Source organism: Phalaenopsis equestris, unplaced genomic scaffold (genome assembly GCF_001263595.1).
Source record: "Phalaenopsis equestris unplaced genomic scaffold, ASM126359v1 Scaffold199547, whole genome shotgun sequence".
NCBI lineage: Eukaryota > Viridiplantae > Streptophyta > Magnoliopsida > Asparagales > Orchidaceae > Phalaenopsis > Phalaenopsis equestris.
In genome coordinates this window covers 50,771-63,608 of record NW_018219417.1, presented here as the reverse complement: position 1 = coordinate 63,608, position 12,838 = coordinate 50,771, and the positions used below count along the sequence as shown (strand labels likewise).

The following is a 12,838-nucleotide window of genomic DNA, read 5'->3' as shown; positions in this document are numbered from 1 at the left end:
ACATTGTATTAAGAATATATATATATATATATATATATATATATATATATATATAAACAATGATCACTCTTGCCGATCAACTTTTACTTTGATGGCCTAAAGTCAAAATGGTCAGAGAGAAGGTCTCATGAGATCTTGATTTTCCATAAGAACAATCATTGAAGGAAGATTAAGCCAATTCTTGATGAAAAAAATATTGTGCAAGAAAATGTTATTAGTGAGTTTGATATCTCCACAATAATAAGTTAATAGTTTCTATGTGTGGTTAGGTAAATGAGGTAGTAGACTTGGTTACAAGTTTCATATGTAAGAATTCATCAACATTGAACAATATATTCTTAGATGCATCTAAAGTCATTTCACGACTGACTGCAACTAATAGTGGGATAGGAGAAATGAAGAGGTAGGTACTAGAACGATTAGAGCAATTAGGACTCTTGATTCTACTCGAAAATAAATGCTAATAAAATATTTGCATCAAGTATAAATATTGATGACGAAAAAAAATTTAAAAAAAAAAATAATTGCTTTTGGCTTCTACACGTTGGATGGGCTGTTAGTTACAGTAATCGTTCATGTGGCACCAAGTTCATGTTTTGCATGGCAATAATCTATCCGAATTCGGGCATATAGCCAAAAGCTTGTAGCCTCATTCTTTGGTGTGGCTAAGAGAATTACAGTAAATACAGTGTTTTCTTTTCTCCTTACAGCCACTGAATTGGAACTATTAATTAAATCAAAAAAAAATTTGCTCGTGATGGCAAAGGGTATACCATCAGTTGTGGTAATAAATTGCAGTCAAATGATTTTTTTGTGCTCTTTTTTAGGATATTAAGGAGAAAACTTAATTGATGTGTGAAGACTAATCCATAAGGAATAGTTTCTTCATAAATTGGTTGAAAGAATCATTGAGGTCCATCAAGAATGACATAATGTATTTCATTTAATATTGGGAGAGGAGCAAATTGACACCTTGACAAGTACATTTCTCTTAAATGCAAATAGGGCTGATTAGCTCATCCCAAAGGATATTCAATTTGGTGAAATATAGGCTAACCAATTGTTGATTATTCTTTTAGGTTACAATTTATGAGGTAGTTGAATGATTTGGGGTCGTTGCTCAATTGGAATCATTACCGGAGATTAACCTAGTGGCATGATAGTTTATGAATTTATAATGTTTGTCAATGTTCCTTGGATGAAAAATATGATATCCAATAAATATCATTGCAATATTATTCATTGTCAAAAAATTTTCAAGATTAAGATCCGTATCTTTGAAATTTTCATAGATTTTATCAATGAAACCTAACTTTTTCTTAAGAAACAATCCGACGATTAATACTCTACTTCATAGAAATTGTAATCTCCTGTCAAAATTTATGACACTGGCAATTTCAGGGTTGTTGGAGTGATGAAAATAGTTTGAAATGAGATGATCATCAAATTTAATATACCAAGAAGGTTGGTATGTCGCTTGTACATGGGAAAAACGGAAAATTAGTAGATACGTAACAATGACAACATTATTTGATTTTTATGTGATTAATTTCTCTTTTTAGAAGTAGTATTTTGCCGCAAGCCACTCATATATGTAACAAGATGTAAAGAAAGTAATGAGTTTAAAGAGAAATGAAGAATGTCAAAATTTTTGTAAGCAAACATTCATGGTTGTATGTCTTTTAATTTAACACCTAGCATTTAATCGAAAATTTATTCACATACTTGTTTATACTAGGTCGTTAATTCTATTAAACTGCGATTGCTATAAAGATTCTATTCAAACAGAATGATGTTTTCATTTGCAGATATCTTGTACCCGATATCAACCAACATAGAAGATATGAATTTTTTTTCTTGTGTATGCAAATATATTGATAGACATTATGAATAAAAAAATTTTATCCTTGTATTGGGAAGAGAATAAAATTGATGTAAACTTGATGTAAACAAAAAAAAAAAAAAAATCCCTAAACAAACATTACCATGATTCTTAACTTACATGATAGTTATTTGCTAACTCGATCCAAATTCCACCAGAAAATTTGGGTTTAAGTTGACCCAAATAATTTTTGGGTCGTTTGATTTTTTGGCTCGGGTTTGAGTGGACTCGTCAACCAGAAACTGACCCAAAATTAGCCCAGTACACTGAAATTGACTCAAACTCAACCAATCAACCCAAATTCGACAAGAATTTGACACAAAATTGACATGAATTCGACCTAAAATTAACCCCAAACATTTGTCATAACTTATGTTAAATGAGTTGTGTTCGGTTGGGTAGTTGAAGGCAGGCCAAGTTCGAGTTAGATTTTATGACCCATTTAATATTTGGGCCGTGTTCTAAACAGTTCAATTTCAGGTTAGATCCAAGTCTGACTCATGAATCCAATTTGACACCCTTGTTAAATTAGTCTATAGTTCATATGCAATGGAGGCAATGGAGATGGAACCATCTAGAGATTAGACGTGTAAACGTTTAAAAAAGTTTTTAAAGGAGAACATACAACAAAATATGGGCATTTACTAACATACCACAGAATTTGTAAGTATTTACATATCTAGCACCTAAATTTTATTTTTTTACATTTATATCACCTAAGTCATGTATATCAAATAAAAAATACTTCTATCCCCTACTTAACTTCGAAAAAGTGAACATATTTTTATTTATGCATGGATAAGATGACATATATATGAAAAGTTTGAAGCTTAATTCTTAGATATGCAAGGTGAAAACACCCAATTTCTAATTTATATATATATATAACACATAAATTTATTTATTTTTACATGTATACCATTCAAATCATTCATATCACATCGAAAGTACTGCTATCCACTACTTGACTTTTAAAAAGTGAAAACCTACTTAGACACAGGCAATGTGGCATACATGTGAACAAATTGAAGTTTAACTGTTCGAAATGTAAATGCACAAGAATTAAGCCACATATATGTTAATTTTCCATAAAATTAAAACAAATTTTAAAATATAAAAAATACATCCTTAAACCATTTTAAACAAGCAGAAAAGCCACTATTAACTAATTTTAAATCAGTAAGAGAATTCCATCATATTACACAAATAGCTAACACAAATGAATCCTGCGATCCAGTAGGACTGCTTCCAAAAAACCAGGTTACTCCACAGCAAGTAGATGCATACATGAATCAAGAGAGCAACAAGAGAAGCGAATTACTCCTGAAATTTCTGGATATATGCATGGCTTCCAAGAAAAATTTCTCCAATAAATAATCAAAATTTTTTATTACTTGACTCATTATTCAACTAGTATTATTATTTTTTATTTGCTTTCAGGTACAAGCAGATACACTCATTATTGAGAGTAATTTAGTTGTAAAGGCCATTGTAGATCTTATTCCAGTTCTACATATCCAGAGACTGATCATAGGAACCACAAAATTAAACCTCTGGTAAGATGAGGCTCAGGTCTATAACAAATTCCTTAAATCTTTTTTTTTTTTTTTCAGTTTATAGTTCTACTGATAATAGTACTGTAACAAGATAAGAAAGTGGAAGAACTAATAATATTACAAGCAACGCAGGAACGGGAAGCTAAGGAAGAGTAGTAAAGCAGGAGTAATATATAACAGTGCACCCCAGTACTGTGCAGTGAAGATAATCTGTCAAAGAAAAGAAGTTAAAACTACAGAGCAGAAAGCAGTGTCATCTTCCTCAGCCTCCAGCTGTGTTAAGGAAAATGGAAATGGAAGAAAAAATAGGAATACCATGAGTTATACTTGGTTCCCTATAAAATTTATGTAGCATTTTCCTGCTCCATAAAATTCATCACCAGGAATTTTTCTTTTTTTTAAATATGGTTTCATTTGATGCATATAATCTGTAAGTGGTAGAGTTTGAAGAAGCAGCTCTGTTTCAGATTACCCAAAAGTTAAAATGCCTCAAATTTTTCATGTAACGAAACAAAAATTTGTATGTAACGAAACAAAAATTTGTATGTAGCGAATACGAAAAATTTCAAATATTAATAATGAACGAAAAATACAGAAAAATATCGGTATTATTGAGCTATCCTTTCCATTAATCATACAGTATCAGGTAATTGAATCAGCTCACAGAACATTCCAAGCTAAGTAATAATATATATCTTTTTAATTTAAACCGTGAACAAACAGAAATATCTGAGCATTCAGTAAGAAGTGCAAACAGAAATAGAGAGAAGTCTTCCTAAAAAAACAACATATTTCACGCAGCATTAAAATAATCTACATAGAATTTCCTGTCATCCCCCCTCCTACAAAATCTAGTGCTCTGCCCTTGATGATAAATCTTAAAAGAAATCAAATTCAAGATAAGTCTCCAAACCTTTGTGATCGACATCACCCACAACCTTTTCGCCCGCCTGAGCAATCAAGACTGGAGCACGTTCAATCTCCACGGGTTTAGGGATCTCAGGTGGTGTCGCACATCGTATCAATGCCCAGTTCACGCCGTCAAAGAACGGATGTTGTTTAATCTCAGTCGCTCCACGCTTGAACGCAAGCCGATGCTGTGGCTCCTTCACGAGCAATCCCCTTATTAAATCGCGAGCGGAAAAGCTCACCATGGGAGAATCAGGGAACCGTAACGGTTGTCCAACTACGTTGAACAATGTCGCTCGATTCCCTGATCCCTTGAAAGGAGTCTTACCAAACAAAAGCTCGTACAAAAAGATGCCGAAGGTCCACCAATCCACAGCGCTTCCGTGGCCCTCACCCTTGATGATTTCGGGAGCCAAGTACTCGTGGGTGCCTACGAATGACATGGATTTAGCACCTGTTGGCTCGGCTATGAGCTCGGGGAGCGGAGTGACCTGGTTTCCAATTTCGAGCTTTGGTTTTCGATCCTTTTTTGATTTGGAGGAGAAGAGGCGAGGGCCAAAGCAGGTTGTGGGAGCAACACAAGAAGGCTGAATGCATGATGGCTCAATGCAAGCGGGCTGAACACAGTAAGCCTGGCTGGTGTTCTTCTTGGAGGACTCTGGATCGGGATTAAAAGATTTGATAACAGTAGGGTTCACGGCACAACGAAGGGAGAGGTCAAAGTCTGAAAGCATAATGTGGCCATCTTCTCGAACAAGAACGTTTTCAGGCTTGAGGTCCCGGTAGATAATGCCTAACATGTGAAGGTATTCCAGGGCAAGGAGGACCTCAGCCACATAGAATCTGTAACATAGGAAGCAATATTATGCATGAAGTCCAATTAATAATGCTAATCTGCATATTACAATAAGAGAAACCAATAGGATTTTGATGTATTAGGATTTATTTGATGAACAAATTGGTAATAAATTACAAATTAGATCATCACCACATATATCTAACGTGTACTTGGAAACTAGAAATTAAAAAAAAAAAAACTTTTATTGCTACAAAATTCAACCACTGACATCTGAATAAACTAACTGAACTCAAAGGCAAAAAAAAAAAAAAGATTCGCAAATGGGATATTCATCTACTCAGATGCAGAAAATCAGTTATACAGATTCGAATCTTAATAAATTTTCTTGTAACTTATAGCATTTCGTTTATGCATAAGGCAACTTATTTGTCAATAGTTAATAGTGCACCATGATGCAAGTGCATTCGAAGCCATAATGAATAGCATGATGCGCGTTGTTTTAAAACAAGTGAAACACACTAAACATCATGAATAATTTATTAACAATGTAATAGAAAATATAAGCTACTAGAAAAATAAAGGTGATGTTTAAACATTTAAACATAAGCTTACTTTATCATATAGGAGGATTCATGAAAGACAATAATATTGGCATAATAAGCATTGAAGTAAAAAAAGCAACTTGATTTGAAAAGGAGAAAAACTATCATTATTATAGCAATACTTGATATTAGAAAAAAATTTGTTTGTTTAAAAATTCCATAGTCATAAATAAATAAACCATCTTTAAAAGCATTATGGCCAAAATAACATCACTCATTCATCATTATCATCACCTAAATCATAGCCTTTTTATCATCCTCATGTGTTTCATGTTCATTTGCGATTATGGTAGGCCAAGACGAAGAAGTTACATTTTCTTTTCTTTTAGATCGATCATGAATTAGGTTCATTCCTTGCAACATCGTTGCATGTCTACTTTTGTTCACCAAATACTAATTCAACTCATTCATGTTCATCACTTATTGGCATCATCTATGTCTAGCAAATAAATTTGGAAAATAATATCATGATAGCAATATCGCTAAATCGAACCCTTATAATACTTTATGTAAACTAAAGAACTCATGCTCAAGCCCTACAAAAACATCTAAATCAAAGAACACAAAAAACAAGTAAATAACGGAGCAAACAAGATAGAGCATGCTATGTACCTATGTGCTAAAAAACAGCACATAAAAAACATATATAGCCAAATCTACTTCATTTTTCTTTTGCATCCCACATCAATAGCATAAAAAGTACAGCTCTCTGCGTAATGAATGATAGTTTGTTATTAACAAATATGCAAGGCAATCATGCTTTATATTCCCACTATTTCAAATATTCAAGGCAATCAATGCTTAATAGACCCATTGTTTCAACTGAACTAATTTTAGATGCTAATTCTTAGGACATTTTCTTAGGACATTGTAAATTTAATTTTTTTTTTTTTTAAGATAAAGGTTAATTTATCTTTCCCTTTATTTTGAAGCTCTCTTATTAACATCTATAAATAGATTTTTTATGTTTGCTAAGGACATTGTTTCTTTCATATTGAAACTCCAAGACTCTCCAACATCAACAATTTAAGTGTTTTCCATCAAATGCAAAAATAGAAAATTCTTGAGTATTTTTGGTAAATGGAGCCTAACAACCAACCACTTGTTCCAATTTTGCAATCATAGCAAGTAAACTGATAGTGGATATAATCAGAAGTGCAGACGAGTAGAGTCAAGCTTGACTTACAGTGAACTCAAGCTAGACTCATCTATAAGAAAAAAGGCTCAAACTCAAGCCCGGTTCGTCGCTTTGTTACCAGCCTCGAGAACTCAACTCAAAAAGAAGTCGCAACTCAATTAGAAAAACCCACACAAGAGCTACGTGCTGCCGTAGGAGTTAACAGAGCAAAAATGTTACAACAAAGCTCACCCAAGAAAGAATCGATGAAACAACCGGCTGGTTTCTGAAGAAGAAAAAAGACGTGGCAAGAGCTTGCTGGAAGTACAACATTCTATGTATCACGAGACTTACGGAAGAAGAAAGAAAAGCTATACATATAATCTGAACAAAGACATACTAAAAGAAAGCAATGAACGGGAATATAATTTATTGTTGCATTAAACGCAACAACCCATCCCACCTTGCTTTTTTTTGGAAAGTGAACCATATCTTTCTATTAAAAATAGCAACTTCGCTCCTTGGTGGATTAATTGAAGCATCTATTACAATATTCTTGGCGAACTCTCAAAATCAAGTCGGCTCACGAACTAACGAGCCAAGTAGCATTTAACTTAAATTCGAGCTAAGTCGCATTTAACTTAAACTCGAGCTTGTTTAGTATACAAACTTAAGTTTGAGCTGAAGCTCACAGCTCGATAATATCTATTCTTGAGCTCGTTAACGAGTCAAGTTTGAGCTTGACTCGCTTATCTACATAATAAATTTAAGCCTTTGGAATACATTTTTCTTAATAAGATCAATAAGCCAAAAATATGATTGTCAATTGTTAGATTAGTAAGCCAAAAATATGGCCAATTTGATAAGGATGTGTGGAGAGTAGAGTTTCATGACAGGAATACAATGATCTGGTTTTTGAATTCTTTAGCGTAAATTAAAAAAGAGTAGTTTTGGGGTTATCAATAAAATTTTGGTTGTTGTGCGCGTCATTTTATTGATCTCAGTTTTTTAGCTTGCTTTCTACTGCGGAAGGAGTTACTTGATTATACATGGATTTGAATTTTTGCGTGGTGAATTTAGATAAGCTGCAAGAAATCTAAATGATCGTAGAGATAGTTAACTGATAATATAAGGGATAAATCTTTAAGTAAATTAAATAGCGATAGCGTTGAGCACGCTTTTGTAAATCATGAATATGGGAACTCTTCTTTCAATAATGCATAATTGGTTACATACAAATTATTAAAAAAATTAATAGAAGTGAGTTAAGAAAGAAGAATTTGGTGTGTGAAACTTATTTTTTAAGATATAAAGAGTTAGATGTAGCATTTAAATACGATCAACAAACGGCAGCTCGGGTAATGATAAGTGTTATTTCCTCGATTTCTTTACTGTTCTGTATGGCTTTTATGCTTCTCAAGTATCAAATAGATTGCTAAGACAGTTTTGTTGCAAACAACATTACTTAACAGGGGAAGAATAGTCATTTATCCACAAACAGCTACAAATTAATTGTTTGCCCCAAACAGTCAGCCAGCTTATCCGGATAAGCTGTTTATCAACAGATTATTCAATAAGCTACAGCTGCCCCAAACACACTCTTAGACTAACATAAGCACAACAGAAAGCAAACAATTATAGATAATGCACAAGAAAGTGACACATCACATACCACATGACCTATGAATCTCCTTGTTCTTCAAAAGACAAGCGAGAAACTCATTTCAAGTACTATGTATAGTACTAATTTAGCTTACTGTTAATCAGTTTCCATATGAAGAAACCAAATCTCTAAAGATTGGTAAAAGCCTGAACTTATTAGTATTTTACTTGTTTAAAAATGGTTGTTTGGTTGCTTCCAAAAGATGAGCAAAGTAAAATCTGTAGTAATTTTACTTTTCAATGCTTTGTAAATCTACTGCAAGTCCAAAAACCTTGCAAGCGAATGCATCCCTTACTTACAACAGCTTTTCATTGGAGCATGAAGTTTTTTTTGGCCAAGCAAAAGTTTCCATTGATTAAAAGTTACCACAAAAAGAGCAAAATAAATATTTCATGATGAAAGAAACGAAAAGCTAACCGTAGTAAAATAAAATAAAAAATAATTGCTTGAATCAAATGTTTGAGCAACAAGGCGAGTAAAGAATTCATGTTAAGGAGTAAGTCCACTGCAATTCAAAATCCTTGAATGCAACACTAGTTAAGCTCCTCATATGGAAAAATAGCATGCAAGAACCAATCAGATTACATAAAGCCAATTTACTACAGGATATTTTTTGCCTTGTCAATCACTTAAAATGTGTAAAGAGAAAGAAGATCTTCACAAGGTGTTTAAAGATGAAAAAAACAATATAATGGAGTACCACAAAAAAATTTCAGTAAGAATTAGAGAGAAAATTTTATCAAAGATATGTTGAAATTAATAATATAAAAGAAATAGTAAGTGTTACTACAGGTAGTTCTAATCAGTTAACGAGTTTCCATTCACTGCAGGATTATATGAAGCAACATCGTTATGTTTATATTGCTTTATGTTACTTACTGAAACACTATGAAAGATTCAATGCAAAACGTTGTGGAATATGCAATTTGTAGTAAGAAAAATAATGGAGAAATTGTTTAATATAAAAGGAGCATAAGATTTGTGGAGAAAGATTACACGATACAAAATTTTAGTTAAATGTAAAATAGATAATTATCAGTCAATATTGTATGAAGATCAAGCGCCAATTAAATGTGAGTCATAGATAACTGGAATATGGTAAATAAAAAAATCAGTAAATGTATGATAATAGAAATTCTAGAGCTAAAAGTTATCGTAACAAATCAAGTACTTTAGGTAAAAAGAGAAATCACAGAAATTCATAGGTAAATTTCCTAAACTTGCAATTATATTAAAGATGTTGTTATATAGATCTAAATGTTACACAACAATGACGCCAATGAAAATTAAGCAGAATGTTGTAAATGAGGAGTTGAAATGAATGAGTAGTAAAATAAGAAAAGATAGAGTGGAACTACAACATTAGAGGGATAAATGTACACACCACCTATTCAATATAAGATACTTGAAAAAAAAAAGAATTAGAAGATTTATTAATATACGAAAAATGGAGAAAAAATGCAGAACAAAATAAATGGATAGAATAAAGGCAGAAGAATCAAGAAGGGAAAAAGGTAAACCAAAAATAATATATCTAGCAGTCCAGTTAAAACATTGCACAATCAAAAGTTTAACATAACATATAGCACCCAACAGATATTCAAAGCAACTCATTAAAAGGCAAATAATCAAAAAGAAATTTTCAAAAGGAGAACATAGCAATACAGTAAAAGAAATGACATAAGATATAGGCCATACTTCACAGCTTGCTCCGTAAAATGCTTGGCTGGCTGTCTCTGGCGAAGGGTGTGTAGATCTCCTCCGGGGCAGAACTCCATCACCAAACAAGAGAACTTATCAGTCTCAAAATGAGTATATAATGTCGGAAGAAAAGGATGGTCCAATGTTTGCAGTATTTCCCTTTCTGTCTGAGCTCGAAGCAGCTTTTTGCGACTTGCCAAAGAACCCTTGTCCATAACCTTCATAGCAAAGTAGGACTTTGTACCACTCAACTCTGAAAGGTATACACTCCCAATATCCCCACATCCTAACTTCTTGAGAAGTCTGAAATGGCTTAAACCAAGGACCCCATCTCTAGCCCTTACAACCTGAATTGCTTCCCATCTTGAATCATTTGATTTATGAGGTTTGTTAATGCTGCTACTGAAGCTGCTACATGAGCTCTCATCACTGATATCACTACTTGTGCTTGCCCTGCACATGCTACTCTTACCACTTTCAAAAAGGTCAGCTCGGCCACTGATCTTAGCACTTCCACTAGTCTTCGCTAAGCTACTTGTCCCATCACTAAATTTTGCAGATGCTGAACTATCCTTTACGCTGCTCTGCTCAGAGATTTTCTTTTCCTGCTCCCCACCAGCTTCTAAGATTTTGTGCCCATTTAATTGAAGAATTTCTGGTGCATCAACTTGCTTAAGTGATTCTTTTAGATTTTCAATAGGGGAGGAGTGCAAAATAGTCTCAGAAGTATGAATGGACATTGACTTAATGCAACCAGGTAATATATCAGCTGAACAATTTCTATGGTAGCTTGGTCTTTGTTCTGTTATATTAGTGGTGGGCTTAGGAATCTCCACAGAAGGCCTATCATGGCTCGACTTTATTGTTTGATCATTAGCTGTTCTCAGTTGCTGCTCTGGAATCGGATGAGTGATAGCCATTGAAGCCATCAATTAGGATAGAACTTTATATACCAATGAAACTTGTGCAGCCAATACGTTCCATGGGTTCAAATGAACAAAACAACTTTCCAACCCATCAGCAAAAGTTTATATTACAACTTTCTCCGCTAATCTTATGTCCTCGCCTCATAGAATTATCTGCAATCACATTCAAGCTGTAGAATCACTGTGCAAAGACAAACATCTAACAAAAAAGAAAAAAGAAATCATATTTACAAAAGAGAAATAAGAAATCATATCATGAAATTAAATAAATGGCAGAACAAAGATCATGGAAGACAATATTCAATTGAGCAATAGGCTAAACACTGGTCATTTAACTGGATGGCAAGTGCCCTTGCCCTCCCAGAAACTATTCTCTGATATAAAAAATAAGCGTTATAGAAGTAGCAACTGCACCTCTTACGTTAGTTCTTGAAACTCTAAAGAACAAAACATAAGCTAAAGCACCCTCTGGTCATGGTGCTAGGGTTAAAACTTGTAAAATGAGACCATGGAGAAGAAGGTAGAAGCAACTTTAGCAGAGCGACGATTAGGCCATAACAAACTACTGTAAAGGTTCCCGGCATTCAATGCAAAGTAGGATCTTTCCTAAAAAGAAGAATAGGAAAGCAAAGAAAATAGTGAGGTATGCCATAATGATCCACCACATAAAAAAAGTTAAGTCAGAGAAAACATCAAATTAGAAGTTTATAAGAAACTGGAGAATCAAAATACAATCTTTAACATGAAACCTAATCAGAGCCAATCTGGGAAGAAAGGCATAATCTGTACAGTAAGAACTGGAAAAAAAAATTCAGAGAATTGCATTAATTATTACAAAAAACGCCGTCTTTCAAAAGACGAGATATGTTCAAAATTCGGAAAATCAGTCAGAAGAACATCCATGCGTCGCCAAACTTCAAATCTTTATGTAATAAGTTGAAAAAGTGAATATCATCAGTAAGCAGGACCTCAGCAACAATAGCTTAAAAAGAAATAAAACGTAACCGGTCATGAAAGCACCAACGCTTTCTCATTCTCATGATTCTCCCAACGCAAACGCATAAACCACCATAGATCTCAAAACAAAAGATACCCTTTATCAAGCATCGAAACCATTTTCAACACAAGCATTAACTAAAAACCGGCCAGGAGCAAAAGGAAAAGAGAAAAAAGCATTAAAAAAGACAAAAGAAAGAAAGAAAAAAAAAAACCCTAGCAAAAAGATAGATAATTGAAAAAAAAATGAAATAAAATGAGCACAAAGTAATACCTTCATAAAAAAGTTCGCAACTTTAGAGCTCCATAACCCTTCCCCCGCTCTGAACTTCCTCCGGCATCCAGAAAAGAGATGGCGAAAGGGATGGTAGAAGAGAAACGCAAAGGGCACAAGCAAATGAAGAGAAATAAAAGGCAAGTCTTTAATGGGGCCGGGTGTGCGTTAGATTTGATTACAGGTTTTGTTTATGTAAAGACGAGGGTCAAAGCTAAGACAGCTTTTCTCTTTCAATTACCCCATTTTTTCCGCTCTCCAACACAATGAATCCAAAGCCACAGCTGCGGCTGGGTACTTGAGCCCATTTTTACTCTCATTTCCCTCCCACTTCACTGCCGCTTGGCTCACGGGAATTCAAATTTACCTTCCAGTCAACAGTACCTGTGCTCACTTATCTGTCCCAATTACTC

General features: G+C 33.8%; 1 protein-coding gene across 4 annotated transcripts; it reads right to left on the bottom strand.

Moving 5' to 3' along the window:
- Nucleotides 1–4,106: 4,106 nt before the first annotated feature.
- Nucleotides 4,107–12,769, bottom strand: LOC110035740 (serine/threonine-protein kinase D6PK-like). Of its 4 annotated transcripts, none has more exons than XM_020740023.1 (4): nucleotides 12,426–12,769; nucleotides 11,570–11,761; nucleotides 10,227–11,354; nucleotides 4,107–5,190 (listed from the first exon to the last, which is right to left on the bottom strand). In XM_020740023.1, the coding sequence occupies exons 3-4, from the start codon at nucleotides 11,156–11,158 to the stop codon at nucleotides 4,317–4,319; spliced, it is 1,806 nt and encodes a 601-aa protein (XP_020595682.1). In that variant the 5' UTR covers nucleotides 11,159–11,354; nucleotides 11,570–11,761; nucleotides 12,426–12,769; the 3' UTR covers nucleotides 4,107–4,316. The 4 variants fall into 4 exon arrangements, with proteins under 4 accessions (XP_020595682.1, XP_020595684.1, XP_020595683.1 ...); XM_020740025.1 differs by having other exon boundaries at nucleotides 10,227–11,308; XM_020740024.1 differs by lacking the exon at nucleotides 11,570–11,761.
- Between the last annotated feature and the right edge of the window lie 69 nt (nucleotides 12,770–12,838).